At 54.7% G+C, this 26,454-nt stretch overlaps 1 protein-coding gene across 3 annotated transcripts; it reads right to left on the bottom strand.

Annotated features, from left to right (window-relative positions):
- Positions 1 to 26,102, bottom strand: kremen1 (kringle containing transmembrane protein 1). Of its 3 annotated transcripts, none has more exons than XM_086111856.1 (9): positions 25,637 to 26,102; positions 11,768 to 11,930; positions 10,017 to 10,108; positions 4,665 to 4,789; positions 3,588 to 3,741; positions 3,178 to 3,510; positions 2,843 to 3,067; positions 1,757 to 1,841; positions 1 to 1,424 (listed from the first exon to the last, which is right to left on the bottom strand). In XM_086111856.1, the coding sequence occupies exons 1-9, from the start codon at positions 25,731 to 25,733 to the stop codon at positions 1,244 to 1,246; spliced, it is 1,455 nt and encodes a 484-aa protein (XP_085967982.1). In that variant the 5' UTR covers positions 25,734 to 26,102; the 3' UTR covers positions 1 to 1,243. The 3 variants fall into 3 exon arrangements, with proteins under 3 accessions (XP_085967982.1, XP_085967983.1, XP_085967984.1); XM_086111857.1 differs by having other exon boundaries at positions 2,885 to 3,067; positions 25,637 to 26,101; XM_086111858.1 differs by lacking the exon at positions 2,843 to 3,067.
- Positions 26,103 to 26,454: the final 352 nt, after the last annotated feature.

The following is a 26,454-nucleotide window of genomic DNA, read 5'->3' as shown; positions in this document are numbered from 1 at the left end:
CGCAGCTACTAGCATTTTTTTCTTTGTTGCATTTGTTTTTTTATTAATACAAAAAAATTGTACCCGTTCACATGGACAATAAACAATAATTTACCATATAAATTATAGATTTCTGCTATGTACATATTTGTTTGATGAGCAAGATGATGAAAATGATGCCGATGGCGGTTCTGCCTGTGGCATATTCACACGCGACCACAAATCATTTGCATAATTTCATCCAACAGGAAAAATGCTGACTGGTCACATTAATTGTTACCGCACAGTCGGTTCCTCTCAAAAATGGCACGCAGCCGGGAGGCGGGCGGAGTCTTATCGGTCCCTGCTCGACAGCGCGTGGAGACTAGCCAACGTTTGCTCCGCATTTGCTCCGCAGCTGCGTCCGACCGCCCCGCGATGCGGTATGGGTTGCCGTTGGCTTGAAGAGACGGATGTTTTCGGAATGTGGGAGGAAACCGGAGGAGCGCAAGCGCGGGGAGAACACGCAAACGCCACACGGGAAGGCCGGAGCCCGAATCGGACCCGCTACCTCTCTGCATTGTGAAGTCGACACGCTAACCACTCGGCGACCGGGCCGCCCAAAGGTCACGATGATCGGAGGCCGGGCATTGAACTTTGAGTGCTATACTTGCTTCGGGGCTGTGCCAATGTGTTTTACGAAACGCGCCGCGTCAACGTCTCCACGCTCGCATTCTAATCGATGTTCGTAGTCGGCCATTTTCCTTGGATTGTCAATCTCGGGTGGGTGTCCCCGACACCTTTGACCCTCTGGCGTCAACATGACAAAAGAGCACGCACAAGTCCATCGGATGCCACGTTTCCCCACCCCGCCCACGTTTCAAAGTTAAGGTGAACAATATGTTCAGGAAAGATAAAGAAGATAAATGAGCTGGTCATGAAATGCCTCAACCCGACTATCTACAAAGCCTTACAAAAATAAATCCCCGTCCCATATGAGGCGTCTTAGTGGGGGGGGGGGGTTCCGCCGTCAAGCACTTGAACGCCGCGCCACGGCGACACGTCCACTGGCCATCCTCTCCCCTCCGAGGGCGACCGGCCGCCCTGAAAACTTTTGCATCCGATGCCCAAGTTCTGAAGAAGCGGCACCGCCCTGACGGAGAAGCTTCGCCGAGGGGAAGGTGGCATCCGTCCCGGCCGGAAGGTGCCGTACCCCGCGTGAGCCGCCAGTTAGCTTAGCGCCTTGCTAAGCAAGGAGTTCGGAGGAAGCGCTCGACGGGTTGTGCTAGTTGCCCACCAGGGGGCTGAGGTCGCCGTGGTGGTGGTGGTGGTGGTGGTGGTTCTTGAGCTTCTTCTTGAAGAGGGAGATGGTGGAAGGCCGGTACAGGATGATCCACGGCTCCGACGACGTCGAGACGCTTTGGCCGCAGCTGTCCGAGCCGCTCGCTGCGGGGATTCGGGGAGACCTGGGGATGCCGTACGAGGGAAATGTGACCAAGGTTTCTCAAGTCTCAAATCCTAACCTCGGAGGTAGCGCGGGAGAAGCTTTGAACGTGCTCAGGTCCACTTTTGAAAGTGATGATTTACGGGATGATTTTCGCTTTTTGATGCGACCGTTAAAATGACGTGTGAGCATGAAGCCAGTGACCTCAAGGCAACGCTCGACGTGTCCTTGTCTTAGTTTGATGTTTAGTTTGACGGCAAACCTCAACCAGGAGCGGCATGAAACGGCGTCGAGCATCCATTTGGAAAAACGGCGGTGAAAGAAAACCCTCCCCAAAATTGCGGCCAAACCTACTTGAGCGCGATGCGCAGCAGCAGCTTGGCCAGCAGGGCGACCACGGTGAGGACGAGGAGGCCGGCCAGGGCGTAGATGGTCCACACTGCCAAAAGACAAAACGGGGTGACACTGGCGTCAGTGCGGTCGCCCGGCCAGGACACCACCCCTCGCCCACAAAAAAAAAAAAAAAAAAAGGGGCAGCGGGCCGCAAGGACGAGCATGCGAGGAAACACCCGCCGGCAAAGGCCGAGCGAGCAAAGCGTCAAGAAACGTTGAAGCGTTCTCCGTGCGCATCTGTTGGAATGGTCGCGTTGGTCACCGAGTTGTCAACCCCGCCCGACCGGGTGTCTGCGATCGCTTCAATCCAACGTCGCGGAAAGTAAGGATGCAAAAAAAAAAAAAAAAAGGCAAGTGCAAAAATGCCCACTTGACTTTGGTTCCAGGAGTACTTGAAGCAAACCTTCTTTGCCCGCCGCCACGTGTCGTCGGTGACGAGAACCCGTTTGACATCCGACTCGAGTCAAGCGATGTTTCCAACAAAGCGCTTTGGAGGCGGCCGCGCAACCAGAGCGCCAAAACGCCCGTCCCCGTTTCGTAACCATCAAAGAGAATCGAGACCCAATTTAGCTTTCGACAACCCAAAGCTGTCGGCGGGAAGCGTCCGGGGCAGCCGATTGACATCGCCAAGCATGTTGACGTCTTTGACGAGCCCGACGTACGTTTCGTAAAGAGTTTGTCTTCGAAAAAAAGTGAACCCCGTTTGCTTTCGTGCGCCGTGTTGTTTTTGTTGATTTCCACGTGCGGAAAATCAAGCATTTTGTCGCGTCCTCGTCGACGCCAAAGGCGATTTTGTCTCGGGTGGCGCTCGTCCGCAATGTTTTGGGGGGAACGTCGGAGGCCGTTCGGAGTCTTCGCCATCGGCGCAGTCGCATCGGCAAAGGCCATTTTGTCTCGGAGGACCCCGACGCGCGCGTTTTGCCGACGCCGAGGTCGACACTATGACGGATGATTTTGCGGCCGTTTCGCGAGGCGTCCGAGAGGACCGCCGGAAGCGCGAGAGCAAAAAAGGGGCATTTTGAGTGTGCGCCGAGGAGCTGGACGTACTGGCGCCGCGTCCGCCGCTCCGTCCGGGTCCAGCCCACTGACCTGGCACGTTGCGCCGCGGTTGGCCGGGGCTGGACGTGATCACGTAGAGGACCTGCGAGGACGAGGAGGCGCGGCCTTCGGCGGTCCCGTTGGTGACGCCGGGGGGCGCCCGGGGTCGCGCCGTGCCGGAGGGGCCCCGGCCCCCGTCCTCGACGCTCTCCCCGTCGCGCCGGCTTCTCAGCGCTGCGGAGAAAGGCGGCCGACCAAACGGATCATCCCGGCCCGTCCGCGCGACGGACGAACCGATCCGTTTTGGGGGACGGGGCGACGGAGGAGAAGGGGGAAACTCCCACCTTGGTAGAGCAGCACGAAGCCCTGCGCCTGGTTGCTGCCGTCCGAGTAGAAGTAGAGGATGACGAAGTCTCCGGTGACGTTGAGCGGCCGGCGGGGCGGGGCGCGCCGGTCGAAGCGCGCCACCACCTCCTTGGTGTAGCCGTTCAGCAGCTCCACCATGTCGGCCTGATCCGTGATGTCGAAGAGGGTGAAGTTGAAGAGGATGGCGGACGAGCCCGACACCTGCACCGTCCAGTAGCAAGCGCGACCGGCGCCGTATTTGTCCGGAAAGTCCGGCGAGTAGATGACCCCGGAGGGCGACGAGTAATTGCCGCCGCAGGAACCGACCCGAGCTGAAAATCAACGACGGGGTCAAGCGTCCAACTGTCCTCCTGGCGTTTGCCTCCCCCCCCCGTCGAGCGCGACTCACTGTCAAAGACGATGAGCCAGCCGTCTCCGCCGCACGGCTGCCTGTGGTCGCCGAAACAAACGTGGTTGCAGTCGGCGCCGGGGGCGCGGCCGCGCTGCGCCAGGTCCGCCTCGTTGCCGCAGAAGCAGGCGAAGCCCGACTCCATGCCGGCCAGCTGCACAGACGCCACGCCGCGCAAGCTCAGACCTCCCCGAGCCGCAAAGGTGCAACGGCTCCAAACGCGGACTTTTTTGGGCCTCGTCTGCACATAACGCAGGTTTTGTCGTCCGGATAAAAATCACCGCTGGGAAGTCGGAGAGTTCTATTGGCGCGATTCAAGCCGGTCCACCGTCAAAAAGAGTCGTCGAGTCCTCGGCGTTGTCAGTTCTCGCCCCCCCCGCCCCCTCCCTCTTTGCAATTGGCGTGAAATGAAAGCCTTCTCTTCCCGTCTTGTCACGAGCAGATGTGGTAACTCACACGAGCGCGGGGAATAAAATGGGACCGCGGGAATGCGGAAAAAGTCCTCCCGCTCAAAAGTGCCATTGTGCCGCCATCAAAGGGAAGCCATTGTGTGACGTGACGCTTTCGGTCCCGCCAGCCAAGGTACGAGCGGCGCGCAACCCCGCCCGCCCGCCCGCCCGCCTCCGCTCACGGCCGAGGAATTTATGGCCCCGCCGTTGTTCGGCCGCCGTTCGTGGGACAGTCGCGCCGGCGCTCGGCTGGAAGGTGGGCGGGGCTCGAGGACGACATTGTGCATTCCGAGTTCATGTGAAGCCGCTGCACTTTTGTTTGCCGACGGCACAGCGGGGGATTCTCTGGCCGTTTCCAGGGTCACTTTTACACCAGGCTTGAAACAAGCGCGCCGTGCCTCTTATTGGGGGGGGTCCCTTAACTCATTCACTCCCAATGACGTTTTTAAACGTCTTTTCAGACTTGGTCTAGAATTGGCTGCTACTGAATGAGTTAACATTCAAGATTTCACTTTCATGTAGAACGTTTTGTTTTTTTATTTTGGATCTCCTCATCTATCCTGTCGGCGCTTTCGCGGCTCGGTTTGGGGCCGGAGTTTGCGCGTCAGCCGAGAAGAGCGAGGCTGACCTTGTATCGCTGCTTCCTGCAGAAGCCGATGCAGGTCTGGATGGTCTGCTTGTTGGAGGTCTCGGTGGGCCCGGACAGGGTGGGGGGGTCCCCGCTGTCGCGGAAGCAGCCCAGGTTTCCCGGCACTGGAAAAAGCACAAAGACGACAACGAGCGTCAACCACGGCTCGGGAAGGAACCGCTCACGTCGGCTCGCGCGATTGCGAGATTCGCCAAAGGCAAAGGGACTCGGCGGAGTCCTTCCAGCGGCGGCTTCGAGCCCGCCCCGGGTTTCAAGAACGGCAAAAGGGGGGCTCGGCGCCTTCGGACGGAAGCGCTCGGGCGGCCCCCGACGAAACGTCGTCCGCAAAGCGCTTGAAGAACGGGAGAATCGACGCGACTCAAATTCAAACGCTGCTGCGATGCCCCGCCCACGAGGCGATCTTCTGACACGAGCATTAAGAAAGAAACGTTCGGACGTCGATATCGTCGCAGAAGGGTCCGAATGCTGGAAAACGGCCGCCGGGGGGAGGCCACTCGGCGTTTGGCCTTTTGAAAAATCCCCTTCCCGTTTTTTTCCCACTCGTCATATTCGCCGTGACAAACGTCTTTTTCCGCGCGCGTTCACAATGTTGAAATGTGACTTTGAAAATGGCCGGGAGGACGAAAGAGTTTGACTGGCAATGCGGACGGACGGACGTCTATCAATTTTGAAAGGGGCCGAGAGTCAAAGACGCCGTCCGTCCCTCGGGAAGCCGGCGAGTCCTTTCCGCGCCGTCTCGGCCATTTGACCGCTTTAGAGGAGGGAAAGAATGACGCAAAAGTCATCGCTGAATGAAACCCAGCCAAAAATAAACCGACCCGGAGAGACGATATTTTTCCTTTCGATTTCGGCTTCATTTGGGAATTGCCCAAAAGGGAACATTTGCGCAAAATCGCAAATGTTAGCGACGGAAGCTCGACTGACGAGCGCCTCGACGTCCTTTTGTTTCTTCAGTCGCAAGCGCTCGCTTGAGTTTCAATTGTCAATTTTTTTGGGTTTTTTGGTCTTTTGGATGGCAAGTCGACATTTCACTTGCCAGCAAGCTTCAGGTGGAAAAAGAAAAAAGAAATCATTGTCAAATGTGGAACTCTGGAGTCCGATTTTTCCAATTTCCCTCAAATTTGTGGAATATTTTCACACCAGCTGGAGCAATAGGACGGAAATTAGCGACAGAGATGACTCGCAGTGCGCTCTCGCTCGTGTGTGGGGTTTTTTTTTTTTTGGAACGCCTCAAATTACAGGGCCAAACTATGGGGATGGCCAAAGCGCCCCCCCCCCCCGACCGCAAAGGCCGGGAGAACGGCCAGCCTTGGAAAAACAAGTTGAAATAAAAGCAGCAGCAATAGCACAAGTTGAAAGCAGCTGGAGGTCGGGAGGGGGGGGGGGGGGTGCGGAGGAACTACGCGGGGCCAGGCTGCGGTTCTCCCGCCTGCTTTTGCGCCGCCAGACCACATGTCCAACATGTTCCGCTGGCTTATTTGGACCAGCGCTTGTTTTCTTCTTTCAAGGCCGCGTTTCCCTTCCTGTCATTCTCCTCAGAAAATCTCCCCCCCCGTCACACACACACACACACACAGCCCATGCGCTTTCTTTGCCGATTCATTTATTTGTCAGTTTGGACACGACGCTCTTGCTCATTTTAGTCGCGAAGGAGCGCCGCGTTTGATCGCACCTGCCCGTCGTGACTCGGTGAAGCTGCGAACGTGAGCCCGCGCTACGGAAAGAAACAAACAAACAAACGCCCACAGGAAAGAACACCAACGCTTGAGGAACTCTGCAAAGTTTACACTTTTGCATTTTCACTCTGCCGCACCAAAACGAAGTCGGTGAAACGTACTCGGCGCGCCACATCGCTTTTTCATATGGAATATTTTGGAGGGGGGGGGGTTAAATTATGCAATGAAAAATGCAGCAGAATTCAAGGGAAAAGAAGCAATTACCACAGGAAATAAAAAGAAACAAACAGGTCAGAAATGAGTCAGAAACACTGAGGGAAAAAAACAACGGCAATAAATTACATTGGAAGCAGTGCCAAAATATTTGAGCACAAATTGAAAAACAAATAAGAGATATACGGTACCTATTTACATATTATAGATACATCTATTTTGGTGAGCTCGCGACTGCAAAACGGTGTCGTCGACAGAGCCCGCCCCGTCGTCGCGACCCCCGAAATCCGAACGGACGCGTGGAATCCGACGGCGGCCGTCACTTCGAGGGCGCTCGCGTCTGGATTCATTTCTCACTGGCGGCGAGTTAGCGCAGATGTTGAGCCATTCCAAAGCGCCGTTTCACCGCTTTATAAATCAGACTTAATGAAAGCGATCGCTCCGCGCCGCATACTGCGCTTCGTTCGCCTCGTAAAATACGACTCCAAACACCTCACTTTATGGCTTCAAGGTGTGGAGGCAAAAAAAAAAAAAAAGAGTGCAACTCGAGGAAAATCATTGTCGTAGATGAGCACGCAACATTGGCAACGGCACTTGGGACAGATTCTTTCGTGCTTTCCCATACGCAAGTGGGGGGTAAAAAAAGCAGGTACCACGAGGTCCGACTACCAAGTCCTAACCCCCCGTGGCGACTCCGTCGGGGTGCCGAGGCCAACGCGGCAAACCCGATTGAGTTGATTGGTCCTTGTGACAATTCAGGACACACGATCGATCCCGCAGTCTCCCCTTTGCTGTGGTGCGCCCTGAATCTCAGTTTGGGAATTTTCATTTCATCTTGAGTCTAGTTTTAATTTGTTTTCAGAGGGGGTTCGTTACTTTTTTTTTTTTTAATTCATTTTTGTGTACCAGATACAAAGAAAACCAAAAGATCACAGGAAGTATTGTCGAGTAAAAATCGATCGACATGTGAAAAACAACCATCCGGAAATCCAATCCGCGCAGCGTTACCCCGGCGTCCTCCGACACGCGACAAGGTTCGAGCGACCAAGAGAACAGAGAAAGAAAGAGACAATTGCGGCTTTGATCGTCCGCAGCGCTCCCAAACGCTCGCTGCTTCACGCTCGCCCTTTCAAACGGGGCGCAGCCGCAATGTGACCGCGCCCGCCCTCGGAGAAAGGTAAGCCGAGTGACACCTTTTGGCGCACCCGTCGAGCGATTCGACAGACAATGGGAAACTTCCCCGACCTTGTCGGGGCACCTGGCTTTGCCAACAAAGTCACCGGGTGAGCGGCCGTTTACACGACAGCGAAAAAGCGATTCGGACGGTCTTTGTTGTTGCGTGGCTGATTTTCACCCAAAATGTAAGCGGCGGTTGCTTTCAAGCGTTCGCGCCATAAAGTTGAGCGGCGAGGGCGAGGCCTTGCCAGAAAGTGAGACCTTCCCGAGCGGACGGACTTTGAGCCTTTCCAGAAATGTCCTTCTCGGGTAGCGAGACCCTCCTTGGCGGAAATGTGCACGCCGCCTTGCCAAGAAGGGGAAACTGGTCCGAGGGAGAGGCCTTCCGTGCCGCAAGGTGAGGCGCAATATTCTCGCGCTTGCGGTTTCCCGTTCACGTGTGCCGGGGCCTGCCGCCGCGCTTCGTGAACAGACTTGTTTGCGTGACACCCCGATGCCTCGCAGCTAAACATAACCTCGGTCTTCCCGCGCGGAGTTGTTGTCGGAACGGCCTAAAGAAAGGCTCGACTTTCGGGCCAAACCAAAACACGACTACCCGGACGAAGGCTGAGCTCATTCTAGCGGAGGCGCAGGACAAGAAATAGCATCTTGACATTTCAGACTACGTTGAAAACAAACACACGTAAGAGCTTAAAGACACACCCACACACACAGAGTAAATGACTCCATGCTGAGACTAGTCAAGCGGAATGTGCAAAAGGTCACGGCAAAAAAAGTAAAGTCACTCACGTGGCGATGACGGTCTGCGGTTTGGAAAAAAAAACAAACAAACAAAAATGACAAGGTCCACTCGCGTTATCAATCACGCAGCCGAGCACGCGCCAATCAACTCGGGTAGGGCCGGACAACGAGGGGCAAAAATAATGGCCATGATCATTTTGAAAACCATCATCATAGCCTCAAGCACATTGAAAAAGGTCCTTTTCCACGAGGTTGTGTCGAGGCGTCCTACCGAGTTGGATGCCGATGTGCTTCTCAAATAGAGCGCACGGATACAAGTCAAGTCAACTGCATTGACTGAGGTCAAAGGGCACGAATGACAATATTTAGTGCTGGCTAATGCTAACGTTAGCGCGCGTGCATCGGTAGCAAACGGAGGGAATTCAACCGAAGGAATAAACAGCAACTCATTAAATGGCAGCGCCACTCACCTCTCGTGGACGCACACTGGAAAAGGCGCATAACAAAAAAAACAACAACGAAAAAACAGGGATGCTTCAATCAATCAATGGCCGATAATTATAGGTCAACATTTGTGCAAAAGTACGTGATCGGTGAATCCGATCGAAGCCTCTAACGGCCAGTGTGTACTTTCATTCTGGGCAGGTACAGACATATTTCTCTCCAATAAAAATGCTTGTATTAAGAAAATAAGCATAAACGTGTCACTGGCTTTACATTCGACTATTTATTTATTTTTTGACCAGTCATGCATAATACGGTTTTTGTTTGAAAGAAAAGCGACAAATGTTAGCACTTAAATATGAATGTACCGTATCGGGCAAGGCAATGTACCCGAGATCAAATTGCACGACTGTGCAGTGTTGCTGCGTTGTGTTTGAGAATTGAGCAAGCTATGACTTATTTGCCATGCAAATTCAACGGATTTGCCTTGTAAGGGAACGAGTGTCACCGCCGGGGGCTAGCATTAGCATTAGCATCTCGCTTCGTTGCACTCGGCTCAGCGGTCGGAAACCTGCGGTGGCCACAAAGAATTCCACAGTGGGCGGCGGTAGCCGTATGGATTTTTGACATGCAAGTTTCACCGCTGTGGTATTCCCAATAGTCGGCTTTACGTATTTCCGTTGGATCGGAGCGGCGTGATATAACGTCACGTGATATAACGCCGATTTCCTCTTCCTCTTCTTTTTCAAGGTTAGGTGGGCGCCCCCCAGTGTTAGGCGACAGGCTTGCCCCGCCCCCAACAAATAAATAAATAAATACATGAATGACACCTTCAACGGGTCGTACATCTCTTAACAGTGCCCCATTCTTAAATTGTTGAACAAGCTGCTCGTTGCGCAGGTGACTCGCCCTCTGTGTCTCCCTATCTCTCTCTCTCTCGCGATGCCATGAAATCAAAGGAATCTGTTCCAGGACATTTTCCACGAAACGGGACGAAAATGAGCGGTCCGAAGATTGAGCCATGCGGAATACCGCTTGAGCACTCGGTCACTGTCTGGGCAAAGTAAAAAGCGCCACTCACTCTGGCACGTTGGGATGTCGCAGTACCTCCAGTAGATTCCGTCTTCGTGGTCCGCGATGTAGCACCATGGCTGGACATCGCCGTCGGGGTTCCTGCGGAAAAACGGCGACAAAAGCAAACATTCATTTCTTGTGTACAACTGTCCCTCCTGCTCATTTGGCCCTTATCCCTTTTTGTTGTACGGCAACGGGCAACTCAAAGTAAGGTTTTGAGACGGGGTTCCAATTTCATATGTGGGGTCAAAGACAGAGCAAGGTTTTCAAATTTGAATTTCGGCCTGCGGCGAGGTTTCAAACAATGTTTCGGGGTTACCACATAGGTTCACATCGAGGGTAGGGCTTCAAGCCTTTCAAGTTCGGCTTGCAATTGATCTGCTTCGATTCCTTGTTGACGTACTAAACGCTTGGACTCGCAGTCTCTGAAGCGTCCGCAACGATGGCTTCACAAAATTGCTGTGTGGCCTAAGCATGAATCGGGACATCATAAAGCGGATGACAAGGCCAATCTGTTCTGAACCCGTTTTTTCCCCCCCTCTTTTTCCCCAAAATCGCAACCTTTTGAAACTTGCGTTCTACTCCATTGCGGCGATTTGGATGCGATGAATTGCTCGGTTTACAGGCTCGATTAGAGTTTTGAGTCCGGTTTTCTTAGGATAGGGGACCGTTTTGAAATCCAAACAAAAGGAGAGTCAACCAGCGCCTCGGCGGTGTCGAATACCGCGGACGAAAAAAAGCTTCTCACATGACACGGCCACTCTTCCTCTGCTTTGACCGTCACCGCCGAAGACCTTTTTTTGTTTTTGTGTTCTCTTTTCTTCCGGCGCAGATCGTCGCAGCATCTCCAGGGGAGGGGGGGAGCGGGGGGCCGGGGTGGTTACGGGCCGTATCCCCTTACAGTCTTTGTCAGCACGCTTGTCATGCGGGTTGTTAGCGTTGCCTTCTTGCCCTCCCGCAGCAGACGTCATCGCCACTTTGCTCTCGGCAAGCCAGGACGTTTTTCACCCGAGCTTCGATTTGAAGCGGCACAAAAACTTGGGGGATGACCGACGGGACAATTAGATCAATGCGGGCAGAAAGCCTCCCGCATCTCCTCGCTTCAGTCTTGCGTGCACGCTTGACAGTCGCGCTCGCTCTCACCTTTTCGACTCGCTTGCCTTGTTTCGCTATGCCGCGGTGTCGAAAAACAGCAACGGCGTCACTTTCAACAGCGTCCTAACTAAATGCACCTGACGGGGACCTGATCCGACAGCCGATAAATCCTTGTTTTGAAATGTGCCGTTGTGTTTTGAACTCGAACTCCACTAATAGTAGGCTTGAAGCTTTCTTATCACGGACGTACCGCGTGACAGCCCGTAAGAGCAGACCCAGAATTCACTCTGACGCTTGCGCGGTACTCCGATGAGATTGAGTGCGTTCGGCGCGGCAGAGTGAATTTCCGAGATGGCCGTCGCAGCGCTTGCGACTCCGGCACGTTCAAGCCAGGCTTGTGCTTTCACAAAAGGCTTTGGGTATAAAAATATGGCTTACGGTTACACAGTAGGGTTTCAAGCCGGTCTTGGGCTTTCAAGTAAAGGCTGGGGCAGGGGTCTGCAACCCAAAATGTTCAAAGAGCCACGTTGGACCCAAAAAAAACAAAGACGCCGTCTGGCATCGCAAAACATTAAAAGCCTGAGAAAGAAGGCAACGCACGCTGCGTGCATCTATATGAGACTACTATCAAAATGACCCGGATCAAGTCCGGTTGCGGCCAACCTGCAGTAGTTGTGGCTCCCCAGGCCGCCCTCGCCGTTGGGGTACTTGAGGGTGTTGTAGGGGTGCTGGAAGGTCTCGTTCCAGAAGAGGCAGGCCTTCCCCTCCGGCAAACTGGTCTGCTTCTGGAAGCCCCTGTAGTCCTCCCCGTTGGCCGTGTAGCACTCTGGCGGGCGCAGAGGAGAGAGGAGCCATTAAGACCCAGAGGCTCACAACGAGGAAGCTGGTTGCATCCCCCCCCCCCGCGCCTGCTAAAATTGGCCAAAAGTCAAATATGTATTCCGTTGTTTTTCGCATGGTATCAATTTCTTCCTGATTGATTGTGGGAAGGCCGATTCCAACTCGAAACCGCTCAGCTTCTTCCAAACATTTTTTCTCTATTCAAAACAAGCGCCAGAAATGACTTTTGTGTTTCGTGCGCAGCGGGCCAGGCGACCCCGTCACGAGAGGCGGCGGCAGCGCAAAGGCGCCTTTCGGAGGATTTGGCACAGAGCGGAGGCCAAGGCGGCGGACGGTGGCGACGCCGGCGGCTCCCCGCCTTGCTCTCTCTCGCTCTCGTGTGGCCCGGCTTTGATTTGGTTCACCGCGGTTCGATTCAACCTTCCCGTTTGCGTGGGGCAGCCGCGATGAGGAAACCACCGTCCCGTGTCGCAACATTTCAGTCCCGCATAAAGTCTCTATTTGACGGGGCGGGCGGCAACCTTCCTGCTAACATCTGGCAGACACAGTACGTAGGACGCATGTGCCGCCTTTGCCTTCCTTGTGATTTTTCAGGACGATCCGGCACGATTTAAAATGCTCGAAGGTATCGGGAGTGACGGCGGAAAACACAAGTTGGAATATTAGCGCTCGTCTTCGCCGCCAGCTGTCGTCTTTGCGGCGCTTGCCAAGCGTGTTGGAGCAAAAAGTAAAAAAGGGGGAGAGAAAAAAGAAATAAATAGCCGAGCGGAGTATTGTTTCCATTAACATCAAGGCTCGGCTCCGGTTTCCAGGAAGCGGATGACAACCACATGGGCCGCGCTCATTTCCCAGGAAAAACAAGAGCGAGTTCAAACAAACAAAAGCAGCTCGTCAGCCTCGGCAGAGTCCTCCCGGGGCGCTTTTCGGAGGATTTGCGCGTTTTAACACCGGAGAAGCCCGCTCACGCCGCAGGTGCGGCTGTCCGCCGAGCGGACCCCCCGCCCGCCCGCAGGAACAAAAGCGGCCCCAAACTTGATTTGCATGCGCTGGCATCGGAGGATCGGAGCGCGACCGGAAAACAGATCGGAAACGTTTTCATTTCGTAGGCGTCTCGAAATCCTCCTTGACGGTGAGAAATAACGGCATGGGAGCTTTCTTTCCAAGATGATACCCTTCGCCTCCACCGCTTTCAAAACCGATGCAAGTATTGCTGCTAAGTTCCGTTTTTAGGAAAACGCGTACGTTACCTTCACCGATGACCGAAAGTCAGTGAATTGAAGTCTAGAAATCATCTTTAATGTCTCTTTCATTTCAAGTGTTGAACACACAATTGTTGTTTAGCAAAATCAGCCTCCCTTTCAGTCAAAAGTCAACTTGAATCTCGCCAGAGGAACCTTCCCCGAGAGAAAAGCACGTGTTCCACGAAAACGATTTGGCAGGTAAGAGCTGCGCCCTTTCACACACACACACACACACGAGTTGATTTCACTTCAGAGCGTGAGGTCACACATTCTCACACAGGCTCGGGGGAGTCGCGGCGGCTGTTGCTAGTTCAACGTAAAAAAAAAAACAACAAGTCAGCCAAACGACGCAGCCTGGATTTCTTTGCCTCTCCATTTCAGACAGAAGGCGTCCAAGCTAAAGACGCATTGGGCTTTGTTTTTAGCCTCTTCGTTGCATCTGATGTCGACAAAAGGGCCTACCCTCGGTTCTTGAAGATTCTTACGTTGTCTGTCAAGCTGAGGAGGGGCGCGTTCCTTTCGAGTACATTTCAAGATGACGGAAGCCGTGGCCCCATCAAAGAAACCAGCACTGCAATTTGAGGGTTTGGCGGCAGCGCAAAACCCCGACGGTGAGTCATCGGCGGCCAGGAGCGAGAAGCGATCGCGCCGCCGAGCGAGTGCAGCTCATCGGTCGACCGCTTCCCCAAGGAGCTCTCGTCCTTCAAAACATCTTCCAAAAGGACTGTGTTTGGAAACGACACAAGTTGGCTGAAGGACTTTCCGGACGGCTCTGCGCGAAACTCCCTGGGCGAGTCCACCGCCCCGCACACGCTCGGGCCACCGGCGGGGTGTCCCGCGAGTTTTTACAGGCAGCGTTTGCTTGCGGCGGGGAAGAAGAGCGTGGTAGATGCGGCGGGGCCGAGAGATACTTAAGGGACCATGAAGACGAATGGCCAGTTCGGACCCACCCGGTGTCGGTCAGGTGACACGATGAAGGCGGGCCAGGGTGGATATGAGGGGTTGACAAACAACCACATTAAAGCAATTCGTGCTCCTGACCGGAGCTTTGGCCAATTACAATCTCTGATACGATTCCGATTTATGGTCACGTCAATCGGACCTCCCCCGCGTGCATTTATTCACTCCCAGAACAAAGTCCTCTTTTTAGGTTTTACGTCAAAAGCCATTGTAATTGTAATTGCAATCGGAGGTGGGCGATTTACTCAACATTGCCCGTCCCGTCATTGGTCGGGACCCCGGCCACCCGTCGATGATGCTGATCGGCGGGACAAAGGTCTGACGGTCGTCCGCATAGCAGCGCAAGGGAAATAGCATGTTTCCTTAAGATGGAAACCAAAGGGAGCAGATACAGCGAGAACAGCAGAGGCCCCAGAATTGAACCCTGGGGAACACCACACGACCGCGGAGCAGTTCCTGACTCAGAGCAACCAAGGCAAACAAAAGGTTCTGTCGGCGAAATAGGACGTAAACCATTCTTGGGCGCTACCGCTAATGCCCACCGGGTGCTGCAAACACAAGTCACCATGAGGCTAATTGTAGTTGCCGTTCATCGTGGGAGTCCCGCTCAGGATTTTTTTTTTTCTCTTTAACCAGCTGACGAATGTCTTTGTATGTTCGACAGAGCACAATTTCAACCTATCCATTCACTGTGTTGAAAAGTAAAAGTAACGGTCAGCAAGATGACAAGATGACGGGTAAAACAGGAAGAAAGTAAGCTGAGGGCGGAGAAGAACAGCAATGCTAACGAGGACTTCCTTCGATACAGACATTCTTTGCTCCAACACACCAACATCGTAACACGCGTGTCACTTTACAGCACTCAAAGTGACACTAAAACACGGACGTCGTCCTATGAAGCGTTTCTTTTCCTTCCTTTGGAGACTCGCGGTGATGGGGAATAGCCCTAGCTCGTGCGGCTAACCGCTATTCTGCTCTACAGCCGGCTCACCTTGGTACGCTCTCACCCTTGCCGACACATGAAGACCAGGTCGCCTTGTTACCGCACATCTTTTTTTGGGCTGCGTAGAAGACGCGCGAGTCAAAAGTCTTGGGTCATGAAAACAAACAAGACACAGAAAACTCTCGTGATTAGCCACCGGACAACTGCGAGTGTTAATTGTCGATGCGGCGTAGTGACGCCAACTCGTCGAATCATTTTCAAGCCCCGCCGTGCACAGGCGCTCCAAATGTCAAACCGGTGCCATAAGTGTGGCCACTCCTCAAGATAAAAGTCATCTCGCTCGACAGAAATAAACAGAGCTCCTCAAAATAATCCACATCACGCTGGCTTTAGCCGAAGCCTCTTCTCAAGCGGGAGGAAAAGAGCAAAGCTGAGTTAATGGCCCTGTTATTACACCGGCCGGGATTTGTGGCTCGTGAATTCCACGTAGCCACTTGAAATAAGACCGAAGCAAAAAGAACCTGTTCGGTTTTTGGGGCACATGATCTCAGAGACACAAACAAACAAATTTTTTTTTAAAAACTGCCTGCCGTCGCCTGGTCACACAGAAACCAGCGAGTAGCCATTTGTCATGTTAGCGAAGAGGGATGAAAAGCCCGGCTAATTACAGGCGATGGCTTCCGCGCTAGCATTAAGAGCTTCCTTCTAACTTTATATGTTTGCAGCCTCGGTGGACTTCCAAGGAAAAAAACCAAAAACCCGGCACAAATCGAGTTCAGAAGTAGCACAAGATTCGGCATTTATGAGCCTTTTGCACAGAAGAGCATCTTGGGACACAACAGGACAAAAGAAGTGGCGGGAGTTCAACTTCCCACCCCGCCCGTGCACACGGTCAATACCGTCAGTCGCCTTGAAACCGAGACCCGCCCCCGACATTTGGGGAAACCAGCATTTGCATTTAGCAAAGCGGGACAGCGGCAAGCGCTTTCAACACAATCGGGAATTTCAGTCCCAGCGTCGGGAGTCGTCCCATCTTTGTTAACGTTTGCCGCAGTACCTCAGAAGTCGGGAAATTGCCTTTCCAAACAGGGGCTTCCTTTCATAACACTTCCTGGAAAACAATGATGATACCCAAGCTTTGCACGCAGATGGGAAACACTTACAACCGGCAGGCAGAAACAATGAAGGGAGATTTTTTTTTCCCGCCCCTCCCGGATGATTATTAAACGCATGTGAACCGCCGCATCCTGGCAGCCATTACAGTCGTGACGCTCATTAACCTCGGCGCCCGGGAAGAGAGAGAGCGGGGTCAAGCCAGATGTGGCGGTTTGCGGCGCTACCGAGATGGAAGTCGGCTGGGCGCGCAGCTGCTTGGCAGAGCGCGTTCACCTTTTTTTGCGTCACACTCGTGCCCAAAACGACACGGGGAAGTCTGCCATTTTGCTTCCGACTCCACGTTTGAGCCTCATTTTATGCTCATTTCGTGTGGATCCTTCACAGACGCGCTCCTCAGATCCTGACCCAGCGCTTGACTTAGGACCACGCGGTTTGCTAGGCGGAAGAAGAAAAAGGCTGCAAACTGCCCGTTTGTTTGGAGCTTCATTGGCAGCCTGGAGAGATCCATTGGAAAATCCAGCCCCAAAGTCGGTTCGCAACGTGAAATTTGGCCGTCATGGCTCTCATGGGTGGAGCTCCCAAAAAAAGTCTCAAGAAGCCCCGCCCCAAAAGACGCGGCAACTCTGCTGGGAAGCGCCCTTTTCATTCATGCTTGGAAATTCTCGCGGCCCCAAAGTTACTTTCGATTTTGTCGACATGACGATCAAGAGTCGAGCCCAAAAGCGGTTCATCATTTTGGCCCATTTGGGGGGGGGGGGACAAACTTGCCCTGGAGATGTTGTCCGATGGCGCCCAAAACGGAATGTCGTATGCCGGACAGATGGACTCCGCTAACTCTGCAACAAGTTTCAACGTCTGGATTCCGTGGCGCTGGAGGATGGCCGCAAAGTTGATGAAACGAACAATACGCAAACGAGGCCGGAAGCATTCAGACGGCAAAGCGGATGGGGGGGGGGGGGGTGGCGACGGTGCGCCTCACCTTGCTTGTCTCGCTTTGGTCTTTTATCCGCTGCGCCCTGGAGCGGGAAGGCTCGGCGAGAGCGCAAATCCCACGGGGGAGGGGGGGGGGGAGGGGCGGACGGGTCGGATGGCGCTGACCGCCTAATTTTGCGCTCAATGACCCCTCCGAGGGATTTGACGGTCCCTCGTAGCTTTGAATGTCTTCCGTTTGCAGCCCCCATAAAGCAGGACCTCATCGGAGGCCGAAATAGCCTCGCCTGGAGCCGCACCATTCCTCGGCGCGCGAGCTTCCCCGCTTCAGCCGCAGGACCGCGAGCCAGAAGCGGCAAGGCCCTGTTATTTCAACGCGTCATGGGAATAATCGCCTGTGCCGGAGCTATATTTGGAGCTAATCTCCAACGCTCCGCCAATAGTCTTTGAAGTTCCTTGTCAAACCATCTTTTTTTTGGGGGGGGGGGGGGGTCAAATTACGGGGCAGGACATCGACATACGGAAGCACCTTTCTGTGGCCGCGCAGGAATTGGAATGAGCCGACGCCGTTTGCGGCTTTTCGACTGGCAAAAGTTCAGGCGGCGCCGAGGTCCCGTGCAAACCCCCGCAACTCGGAATGCCATTTTTGTTTTTTTTTTGGTTCATTTGGGCTGTTACCAGATCAAAAGGCCTGCGCCCAGCACGCCGCCGTCACGCGCGTTTCCGACACAAGCTACCTCAATGTAGTAACATTTCAAGGCAAAAGAATTCAAAGGGACAGCGTGTCCACATCAAAAAAGGACTCTTCATTTCAATAAGATGCCAAAATGGAGGTCCTGTTTTGCTTCTTTTATTTTACAGTGTGCCACTTCAGCAGCCTAAACTCGAAGGGAAGACATCTAACGACGACGGGAAAACCCCGCCCCCAAACATCTGGGCTCCTCATCACGTACGCCCTTCCATATCACCGCCATGGGCCACACGGTGCTGACGGAGACTCCTCGGGGGGAATTGGGCCAGAGCGAAGCCACGGTGACGATATCCGACGCAGACGCTCGCCGAGCGGTCCAAACACAAGCGCCTTTTGTCCGCCCGGGACGCGGCCATGCCATTCTCAGCCGCTCCGCACCGCGCCGGACAGAGGAGCTTTTCTCTGTCCGCACGACGGCGAATCCTTGAAGAGTCTGACAATCCCGTTCGTGCCGCTTGTGGGCCAATGTGGGGCCAATGCGCGTTGTTTGAGTTGGGCGGTCTGGAGCTGGAGCCGGGTCCTCGGGTTACGCGGGTGTGCTTTCAGAGCGCGCAGGGTTCCCCAAGCCGCTCTTCCCGGCAGATCTCGTCTCGGACTCAAAAACGTGCCGCTGGAGCGGGACCGGAACCGAGGCCGCCGAACGCAAGCGGTTCCCGTAGCGGGTTCTTCCGATCCGCCTCCGACCCGAAGCCCCGTCCACCTCGGCCCGACGATCGGCCGGCGGAGCTCAACGCCCGCGCGACCCGTTAATACTCGATGAGCCGTGGCGCCTCGCCTCGCGCCTCCGACATCAAAAGCAGGCGGCACCGGCCGGGGAGCCCAGCCAGACGAGGCAACAACACACCTGTTTTCCATCCCGCTCTTTGCGCGCCGCAAAGCTGGCATGTCAGGAATGTCAATTACATGCGCTTTGGTTCGCTTGCAAAGGCCTCCTGGCGCCCCCCCACCCCCACCTTCTGCAAACTACCGCCGCTATGCTCGGTCCGACGTGACGACGGGTTCCAGGGACGAGGAGGAAGGGAGATATCAAAGGGTATGTGGGCCAGAGCGGGGGCGGCAAAGGCAGATCAAACGCGAGGCTTCTCTTCCTCGTTTGTGCCCGACAGGCAACGTGATGGCGTCGCCTCATCTCGTCACGCCGCAGGCCAGGGCGACGGACACTCGAGCCATTGTTTCAAAGTCAAACGGGAGCACTTGAAGAGTCGACTGCCCCCCCCCCCCATCCTGCCGTTAGCGGATGATGCGGGTGCCGGCGGCGCCCGTCGCTTGTCAAAGCGGGGTCTCGGGACTCCCCGGCATCCAGACGCAAGCTCAAACTCGGACATCCCCAAAATAAGTTGCAAGGTTTTGCAGGAATAGTCTCCCATTTATTCATTTATTTATTGAAAAGGGGGGGGGGCATAATTAGCAGAATAAAAGGTGTCAAGTTAACCCAATAAAGTTGTAGCTTGGAACCCATGGTTGTCTTTCCTCGTTTAATTTTGACATTCTGAGGTTATTTCCTGGGAAATTGCGACTTTTTGTCCTGACAAGTGACATCTTTGTTCTTGTGCAGAATACATTCTTTTATACTTGGGTATAAACATATAAAAATTATTATAAAGAAGGGGGAAAAATGATCTTCACTCCAAATGGCGCAGGTGATTTTTGTAAATGACATTGAAAATATTATTTTGTAAAAAAAAAATTTAAAAGTCGATCTATCATATTTTCACAGATCTGTCAGTTATCGAATGAAAAGTTATTGTCCTAACATTTTTTAAACTAGCACGTATTATTTTAGGACTAAACTGTGGAGCCAAAAAATTATTCGATATGAAGAAAATGAAACATAATTGACTTTCAAAATTACCATTTTTTATTTTTATTTTTTAAACCTGACCTACAAATGACCCGAAACTCCAACGTTTGCCCACCGCGGGGGGGGGGCACCTCGACGCTCCTCCTGCCTGCAGCAACACTTGCTGCTCTTCGGATTGGTTATTTCCTCTCGCGGCGACTTCCCGTCAGTCGTCGCGGGTGTGCAAAGTTGAACTGTTTTTGTTCCGACATCGGCAACTTCCTGTTGTTCGTTCATCCGACGGGTTGGTCCGGGCGTGACCTCTTCGGCGCAGTTTCAGTGACGCGGAGACGACTAATTGCGCTTCATTCCGCGGCTGACTGCAACGCGTCCTTCGGTGATCCGGGTTAGCCGGCGCGGCTCGGGTGCGACGCGGCCGTTTCTGTTCTCGAGCGACGCCATTCCAACGTGGGGAAATGACAGATTTTTCCTGATTGGAAAAAGATGGAAGCCGCCGCCGTTTCCGTCGGGATGCCTTCTCACCGACACGAAAGCAAAGCGGCTGCTCGCGCGGTTTGCCCCCCCCCCCCCCCCGCCGGGGCACTTGGGTGACGACTTGCCGGGGGGGAAACCGCGCCAAAGTCGCCGCGATCAACGCTTGGAGCCGGCCGGCCTGGTGTTCCTTGTGGAAGCAAAGCCGACATGCCGAGCTGATTTCCGCAAGCCGTTGTGCAAGTGGCAGCTAGCAAAAAAAAAAAAAAAACTTGCGCAACCGTCTGAATCCAACGAGTCTCCATTGGCGATGCGTCGCAGCGCGTTTGTTGGTTCTACCCAATGCGTACGACACGCTTCCTTCAGCGCTCGTAGGTGGGGGGGGGGGGGGGGGGTGACGTCACTTTTATCGGTCCGATACTACAAAATGAGGCCAATGTTCAAAGTCGCATGAAAAGAGACTCGCGTCAAAGCCGCTAAACGCTCATCGTGGGGAGAAGCGCTTGGGAAAATGGAAAATGGAAAATGGAAAATGGACGGCTGCAAAGCAAAGGCTTTGCCGACTAAACTTGTTGAAATCCAACAGTGGGGGGCTCGTCGGAGCGCCATTTTGCCAGATTTTGGTCTTTGCGTCGCCCTGTCCCGATGCCGGCCCGCTTCCGCTGCTTTGCAAGACCCTGAATGGCTTCCGTCTTGATTTGGAGCCGCCCGCTCAAAACAAGGAGACGTGACCCATTTGCGGCGTATCCGATCTCTGCTGGACGTCAGCTCAAAGCGTTTTGTTTTTTTTTGTGTATGTGCGTCCGGAGTCACAATGAGAGTGCCACAATGGGCCGCAATCTTCCAGAGCCCTTTTTCAAACGGCGGCGTCTCCGATTCCCGATCCGGCTTGTGAAAGCGATCCCCTTTTCACCGCCATTTGTGCGACTGTGGGAAGAGCAGCGGTACCGGGAAGCAGATGCTTCGCTTCAAGGAGGAGGGCGGCGGTGTGTGGGGGGGGGGGGGGGGGGACCCCCGACCGGCCTCAGTTACGCAAGATCCATTGAGGGCCGGCGGATTCGGTTTCATGGCATCGCGAGAGTGCGAGCGTCCCGCCGTTCTGGGATTCCGCAAGGCGGGTGGCTTTTATCTTGACCTTCCGTACGGGAAGACTCGGATTTCAGCCCTCTTGAGCGTCGCCACGGCTTTGTCGCGGGCCCGTCAACACCGAGGACAAGGGCCGCCTTGTTCAAAGTGGGACAAGACTCCAGTTCGGCACCCAAATGCCGGACCGGGCTAGCGGGTGTGCGCGTACGCCGTACTAGCTAGAAGTACGGATCGCTGTCAATCGGGGATCCGCGTGGTCCCGCGAGGGCCGACTGACTTTTCCTTCTCTGACAGGGGCCGGGGGTTGTCGTAAAAAGGCTGACGATCGCAGAGGGCTGGAAACGTCCAAAGAAGAACGCTTTTGGACAAGGGCGTCAAACTCGGCCCGCGGGCCGTAGCTTGGGCACCGCCCATGTAAACAATGACTCGGATCCAAGTGGAAGTTCAGATTCAAAGTTACAAAAAGAAGGAAAAAGACGATATCGGCCATATCGCCCATCAAATGACTTCAACTCGGACGGCGACGTCGTCGCGCGAGCCCCAACTGACCCGGCGAGCCGCTCGACAGTACGGTCGGCATTCGTGATTTTAGAATGAAGATGATTTGAAACAAAAAGGCAATGATTGAACGGTTACACAAACGGAAGGTTCCGCCACAGCGCCGTCGCCAAAGACGCGCTTTGGCGCCGCCGCTTCGCCCGAGCTGCTTTGCGTGCCGGGCGGGCGAAGCGGCGGCGCGGGCAGGTGGCGATTTGCGTGACACGTCCAAACAGAAGAAAGGAAAGGAGGGGCAAAAAAGAAAAAAGAAAGAAGAGCGGCGCGCAGGGAGGTGCTGCCATCAAACCAAAGGAGGCCTTTGAACACGACGGGCCCGCAGCCGCCGCGGCACCATAATAAGCACCTGCCGCGCGCTTGTAATCACCAGCTACGTTTTCTGCGGGGGGGGGGGGGGGGTCCGATCCCTCGGCACTGCCGGCAGAGCGAGGGCGTCGCCCGCCAAACCTGACCTGCACGAGGGGACGCCCCCCCCGCCCCCCACCCCGAGGACACGGGCACGAGCGCGTCGCTGAACCTTCGGCCCCGCTCTTTTTTGGAGGCGCTGCGGGCAACGGCGCCGCCGCCGCCTGAAGCGCCGTGAAATGACACGAGCGCCGTCAGATTCAGGCACGCGCGAGATAAGACGACAAACAATACGGCTCGCTTGAAATCATCTTCCCGGCGGAGTCTACGGCCGGGTCGCCGGCCACAAATTCCAGCGCAACTCTCGAGATTGAGCTTGAGATGCCAGGCCTTGGATAGAAATCGGAAGACGATTACTTGAGAAAGGCGGGAATTCCCGAGGTTTGCACAATTTGAGAATTAAGAAAAAATAAATTTGAAAAAAGGCCATTTCAAGGATGATCCGATCATCAAAAGAATCCGTTCCATCTCCTCCAAGCTCACGGATGAATCCACAGCCGACCCCAAAGCTCAATTGCCACAATTCAAGATGGGTTCACTCAACAATCTGCCAAATGGTGAATAATCGGAAGAGACGTCTGACAATGGGGGGGGGGGGGGGGGGGGGGCGCCCCGCATTTGAGATCAAAGGTCCTCGCGACGCACAAACATCGATCCAGAAACCTTTGCGCCGTCGCCATCAAAGCGCCGCGGCCGTCCGTCGGAGAGCGCGGCGGCATTCCTCGGCAGGCCTCCGTTTGACGGGGCCCGAGCTAGCGCCGTTAGCCTCGGAGGGCAAGGGCGGGATTGCGACGCGCCCCGCGCGGCCCCGCGCCGGCGTTGGCCCCCGCCGCGGGGATGACGGCGATCCTTCACGTACGCCATCCAACTTTGGCTTCCAAAGGATACGTTGCGACGTTTGTCGAGGCATTCAACAAATGTTTTACGTTTTTACAACGCGTGAAATTTGGAACGTGTCAGTTGTATGACCAGGTCGAAGGTTGCAGGTGGGGTGGGGGGTCCAAATTGGAACAATCCCCCACACCCTTCAAAAAAAAAAAAATCAATATTGGAGAGCATTTGCAAAGGAGCTGTTGGCGTTGCGCGCTGTGGTGTGACCGCGACACCTGCGCTATCGCCGCCACATCACTCCGGCAAACACAAGCGCTCGGGCGTGCAAACGCCGTCGCCGCATGCGTTGGATGCTCCGCCCACCCCCGCGCTAAACTGAAGCCAACGAAAAAGGCTCATGACGCCGTGAGCCGTCTTGTAAAAAGGATGGCGGAAGCGGCGGCTGACCGCCGCCGCCGCCGCCCTGGCCCCCCCCCCTTCCTCCCCCTTCAGCGTGCTGAGGGGGAATACCGTGGCTTGAAATACTTTGTGTTAATACCTAGGTACACATGGGAGCAGTTACGCGGCGGCCCAGATGGCCGAGCCTCTAATTTGAAGCCCAAAGGCTGTCATTAAGAAGACTAAAAAATTAAAAAGGAAAGCCTGCGGATTTTTTGCCGCTTCGGACATGAAAGCCGGCGCAAAATTACAGCAAAAGGCGGGCGGGGCTCGGTTTGTGCGGGCGGGCTTATTAGATATCCGCCAGGAGGTTATGACCCGCTATTGTGCGCAGGGGAGGTGACGCCAACAAATAATTTTTTTTTTTTTTTAAACTGAGGGCGGACGTGTCGAGAAGAAAAAAAACAAGAAAGAAGCCATGACAAAAAACGGGCTGGCATGGCAAAGCGGCGCGGAGGCCCGCGCAGGTCGGCCGGTGGCGTCTTTGCACGTACAAACCAATTCCAATGAGACGTTAAGGAGCCGGGGGGGGGGGGGGGGATCATGATTTTGCTGCATCGCGGTGATAAATATTTTCACAACTGATTATTTTCCCATTGACTAATCAGATGTAAATCAAGACGACATTGTTCGACAGCCAACACGATCCAAAATACGCCCGTGAGGTATCATCTTTGTTCACCGGGGGGGGTCGCCCTTCTCACCTTCTAAACGATATCGGCGGTGACTTTGAGCGTGTGTGGCTTGGAAGGGCGGGGGGGGGGGGGGGGGGGGGGTCCAGATCCGGGTCCGGCCAGTCCGGGCATGGTGCGCCCGGGGCGTCCGTTGCCGCCTGTGTGCGCTCAAGACGTGTTTGCTTTGCGCAACGGAGCGATTCAAAACGCACACAAACATTGCGCGCTTTGCACTTTTTATGCGCTCGCTCCTCCCGGCATGACAGATGGAAGAGAGCTTGAATTGTGAATCCCCCCCCCCCCCCCTGCCCCCAATGAATCGCTTGAGCGTTGATCATAACATTTGACCAGAACTTGCATTCCAAATTGAAGAGCGGTTCGCCAATTGCTGTGGAACGGATCCATTCAAATTTCAAGCTTGGGGACAAAAGTGCGACAAGACGCCGTGGAAACGTCGCAGGATTTGCTGGCGTTTGAAATCGAGCCCGTGCGGCTTTGCTTCGGCCTCATTCGAGTTGACGGTCGCGCGCATGTTGCGGGAAGGCGATTCGGATGAAAATGGGAGCTTTGTCTCACGTTCTTGGCGATCGCTCGGAGCTTCGTCAGGTCGCGCAACTTCAACGCAAGCCGTCCCCTTTTAGCATTTTCAAGAATTCCAACAAAAACGATGTCTTCAATTCCATATCGAAATCAACACAGGAGGGCCTAAGTTGACAGCGCCCCCCCCCCCCCCTCCTCAAAAACAAAGGCTATTAGGGTTAGAAACAAGTGAAATTCCGTTTTTGTAACAGGGGTAAACCCAAGGTGCCACGGGCCCTTTCTGGTCCTAATTCCGAGATTTCGAGCCAGTGGTGACATTTCAAGAACGCCATCGTCACCCAAAACCAAAAAAGCCCATTTCCGAGAACACTCTTGGAGCTTTGGGTCGCCAATCAAGTAAACGGCGCCACGGCAAAGACCTTTCGGGCCCACAAATGGCGCCTTGTCAAAGGCTGCGTGGAGCGTTGGCGCCTTTAGAAGGCATCCGTCCCCCAGTGGGGGCTTTGCTAACAAGTCCCAACTCCAATTCCGACCACTTCTCGGACCAGTCATCAATCAACTGAGATTCGCGCTTTGAGGAACACACTTGATCCCAAAATGCGGGCGTGCGCGACAACGGGACGAGGCTGGCTGGCTGGCGGCTGGCTGGCTGCACCTCCGAGGCACTTTGGAGGGGGCCGTCGGGGACCAAAACACCCCACCGAACGCTCACTTTTCACACCACATTCAACGAGAAGACAACATCTTCGCACGTAAAGGACGCTTTTAGAGTAGTTTGCGGTGCCGTTTGGTGGGGGGGGGGGGGCATCGCTCCGTCGAAGAGAAGCCTCGTTGGGGCACCGGAGACCCCGGGGGAAAAAAAAAAAAAGAGAAAGAACCAAGCGAGGCAAAGAAGAAGAAGAAAGAAAGAAGGAAAAGACAACAGGTTGCGGACGGACTCGCTCACTCACCGGTGTCCAAGTGCGAGAGCGAGGCGGAAGACAGCAAGAAGAAGCCGGCCAGCAGCAGCCAGGCGGCGGCGGCGGCGGCGGCGGTCCACGGCTCCATCGTCCCGGCGCAGGCGAGGCGAGGCGGGGGCGGGGGCTCTCGCGCTCCACTCGGCAAGTCCGCTACAGCGGCCGGCAGCCTTCGAGCGCGGCGGTGGCGCGGGCACTTGGGGGACTAGAGGGCAGCGCGGAGGGATCCGAGTGGCGGCCCATGTGACAGGAAACTCAGCCAAACGCTCGCAACCTGCGCCGAGGGGGCGGAGGCGGAGGGCGGGGGGCGGAGGCCGAGGGGGCGGGGCCTGGGAAAGGTTAGTCAAGTGTAAGAAGTCATCCCAAGTGCTTGTTTGGACCAGTTTTTCCCAACCTTTAGTTAGCCCGAGGCGCATATTTCACATTCGAAAAAGCTCGATTGGCAGGGAGGCATCCCCCCCCCTCCCCATCTCGAGGGCCAAGCCAGATAATTGACTTTGAATATTTTCCTTTTTTTTTTCCAACCGCAGTCCACCGTGGCCTGTTTTCCCGCTGCCCTTGTCGGTGTTCAAACCAAGGATTTTCGTCTCTTCCCTTCCCTTTCGGGCGGCGACGGACCGTCCGGTCACAGAAGTCGACTTCCAGATTCCTCCCGCTTGTTTTTCTCTTTGTTCTGCCATCTTGCAGAAGAGCATTTAAATGTCCCGCCTGTCAGTACACGGAGGGGAGACGAGGAAGGGACTCTCGTCCAGCTAGCCGTGCGAGGCCTCAGCATGAGAAAAGTGGACGCGGTCGATGGTAAACGCCGTGCC

This window comes from Hippocampus guttulatus, chromosome 5, assembly GCF_054856545.1.
Source record: "Hippocampus guttulatus isolate MCC_2025c chromosome 5, RoL_Hgut_1.0, whole genome shotgun sequence".
NCBI lineage: Eukaryota > Metazoa > Chordata > Actinopteri > Syngnathiformes > Syngnathidae > Hippocampus > Hippocampus guttulatus.
Note: the sequence above shows the minus strand (reverse complement) of the source record. Positions and strands in the feature narration are given on the sequence as shown.